The sequence below is a fragment of the Triturus cristatus genome, chromosome 6 (genome assembly GCF_964204655.1).
Source record: "Triturus cristatus chromosome 6, aTriCri1.1, whole genome shotgun sequence".
Classification (NCBI taxonomy): domain Eukaryota; kingdom Metazoa; phylum Chordata; class Amphibia; order Caudata; family Salamandridae; genus Triturus; species Triturus cristatus.
The window spans coordinates 1779093305-1779095649 of NC_140589.1; the positions used below are offsets into that span (position 1 = coordinate 1779093305).

General features: G+C 42.3%; 1 protein-coding gene across 1 annotated transcript; it reads right to left on the reverse strand.

Moving 5' to 3' along the window:
- Positions 1–327: 327 nt before the first annotated feature.
- PTRHD1 (peptidyl-tRNA hydrolase domain containing 1) lies at positions 328–1474 on the reverse strand. Its single transcript, XM_085613084.1, has 2 exons — positions 1129–1474; positions 328–662 (listed from the first exon to the last, which is right to left on the reverse strand). The coding sequence occupies exons 1-2, from the start codon at positions 1348–1350 to the stop codon at positions 492–494; spliced, it is 393 nt and encodes a 130-aa protein (XP_085469210.1). The 5' UTR covers positions 1351–1474; the 3' UTR covers positions 328–491.
- Positions 1475–2345: the final 871 nt, after the last annotated feature.

The window sequence follows — 2345 nt, forward strand, 5'->3', positions numbered from 1 at the left end:
TACTGACATAGCCCAATACTGTTGTTAGCCCCCCTAGGCCCATCCCTCACCCAAATTGCTTGGGGCCATTCCTCCGGGATCAGCTTTCCCCGAAACCCCCATTGCAACAACAGCATAAGTTTATCTAACAAGGCTAAGCTTCATAAACATCAACATTGGAAAAGTCAACCTGAGGAGAAAAGTAGCGATTATTGTGTGGTGAGTAACTGGGCTCAGAGTACATTAGTATAGGTGCATGAACAGAAGCGAATGGGAGCTATTGTTGCGCCAAGAATTTTTGTTCATTATTTTAAACCCCTAGAAAAAAATTGTATAAAGGATCTACAATTTTTCTCAATGTAATAAATGCTCATTTCATTACTATTTTAATGGCAAATTGTAAACAGTATTCTAGATTTCTCTTACGACTGCCTTCCCATCATTGTTTCAGAGCCTGACCATGGCAAATGTACAACGTGCAAGATAAAATGGCATTTTCAGAACTTTGGATGTCACTTGAGGAGTTTGAGCTTTTTAAAATATCGGTGGACTTCCTCCTTTGGATAGGGTCTCAGGGCTATGCAGGTGACAATGTTCTCTGGCTGCTCAATCCACACTTTGTGGTCAATGTTTTCTTGCTTCAATGTCCCAGCTAAAGTGGTCAAGGATCCTTCATCTGGTGCCTGAAAGATTGACAATAAAAAGTTTATCATCAATACCCATTTACATTGGACTTCAATAAGGTCAATCAAACCAAGATGCCAACCCGAAGTACATTGTTCCTTGTAAACAAGACGTTTACCACATTGGTGAGTCAAACTCACGATTACCAAAAGTAATAGTGAGAATGAGCTCTGTCAGCAGAGCCAAATCTTGTTCTAAGCACTCAAAAACAACCTGCCCCTCGGGTAAGGTGGGAGGCGGAAGTAGGGGTGACCTATTATCCTACCCTTTGCTATAATTCTGTAATCGTATTTGGTGGAACGGAACACTTGTAACAGGCCAGATTACAACTCTTATTTGGCACACTTAAAAATGCCTTTTTTTTTTTTACTTCTGCCGCTCAAGTCTATATTTCCCATTTCAGGCACTGCTACATTTTTCCTGTGGCGCGTTATTTTTTCATTCATGACTTGTTACGACACTTACCTCTAGCACTACTTTGTGCATGCAGTCCAACTCTTGCAGGTAGGCACATGTGTGTGGGTGGCTGTAGTGAAGATGTATAGCTGCTGTGGCTGCATGACAGGCCTGTGCCACGAGGGCACCAAGTGGCCATGCCAGGACCTTCTGTAGGTCTCCACGCACTACCACATACTGAACGAGACGTTGGGGTGCACCACCACTGCCGCTTGCTACGACCACCGCCATCTGATATGTGTGTTTCAATGCAATAACTAATTTCAGCAGACCCTTTCCACGCCTCCAATGGCATAGAAGACACCCTGTTTTGATGATGCCTGTCAGTTATTTAAGTGCTTGTCTTTAAGCGTAGTTTCCTATGGAGAGATAATAGTAATGCTAAATTACAAACATAGTGCAGAGGTACAACACCATTTACACCACCATTTTTGTGCACTTGTAATGCAGATTTCAGATATCAGCAACTTCACAATTCAGTATATTTTAAACAGTGGAATTGTTACAGTATCAGAGACGGGTACAAAATGCTGTGCAAGCTAGTCTGGGAGGAGATGGGAAAACAAGGCATAGTATTAAAAACAATTGGACAGGAAGTGTATGACTCCTAGCTAAAAAAAGAGTATTCTACTATAGCACACCTACAGTAAAGGGTACAATGAATGACTCCCGAAGGGAGTGCATAAAAACTGCTGAGAGAATGCACCCGGAATCAGGCGAGAACCTTCTGCTGCTAGGTGGCAGGCCAACAGAGATGAGAGGTTCAGCAAACTAGGATGAGGGGTGGAAGTTCTAGTTTGGATCTCCATAGCTCCCTGCTTTCACAACAGGGTAGGAGACCAGTTTATGACATCAGCGAGTGATATGTGAAGAATCTCCTAAGAATAGTGAAGTCCTACAATTAGGAACCTCTTTTCAGAAGATAAACGTAAGACCTTTGCAGAAATGAGAGAGGACTTTGAGGTGTAAGGGGGGCAGTTATTCCTGTATGGAAGAATGGCCTAGGCACCTAGTTATAGTGTTCGTCAATGCACCATGTGTTTGTTGGTTCCTGTAAGTAGTAATGATCTTGGTCAGGGCAGTAGGAGCATTTTAGGTCTCTATAAGGCAGGATGACACCTCAGAGTTAAGGAATGATTGAGCAGAGGATATAACAGATGAGATGTGGGAAAAATGTTTGTCTGTAAAATAGGTGTCAAGAAATTACATGTTTAAATTGATCCACT

What these genes read in the sequence shown, in the direction of transcription:
- PTRHD1 (XM_085613084.1), bottom strand. Translation starts at nt 1,350, where the DNA reads ATGGCGGTGGTCGTAGCAAGCGGCAGTGGTGGTGCACCCCAACGTCTC. An exon ending in TGCACAAAGTAGTGCTAGAG is followed by an intron (nt 663 to 1,128) that starts GTAAGTGTCGTA and finishes TCAATCTTTCAG; the next exon opens with GCACCAGATGAAGGATCCTT.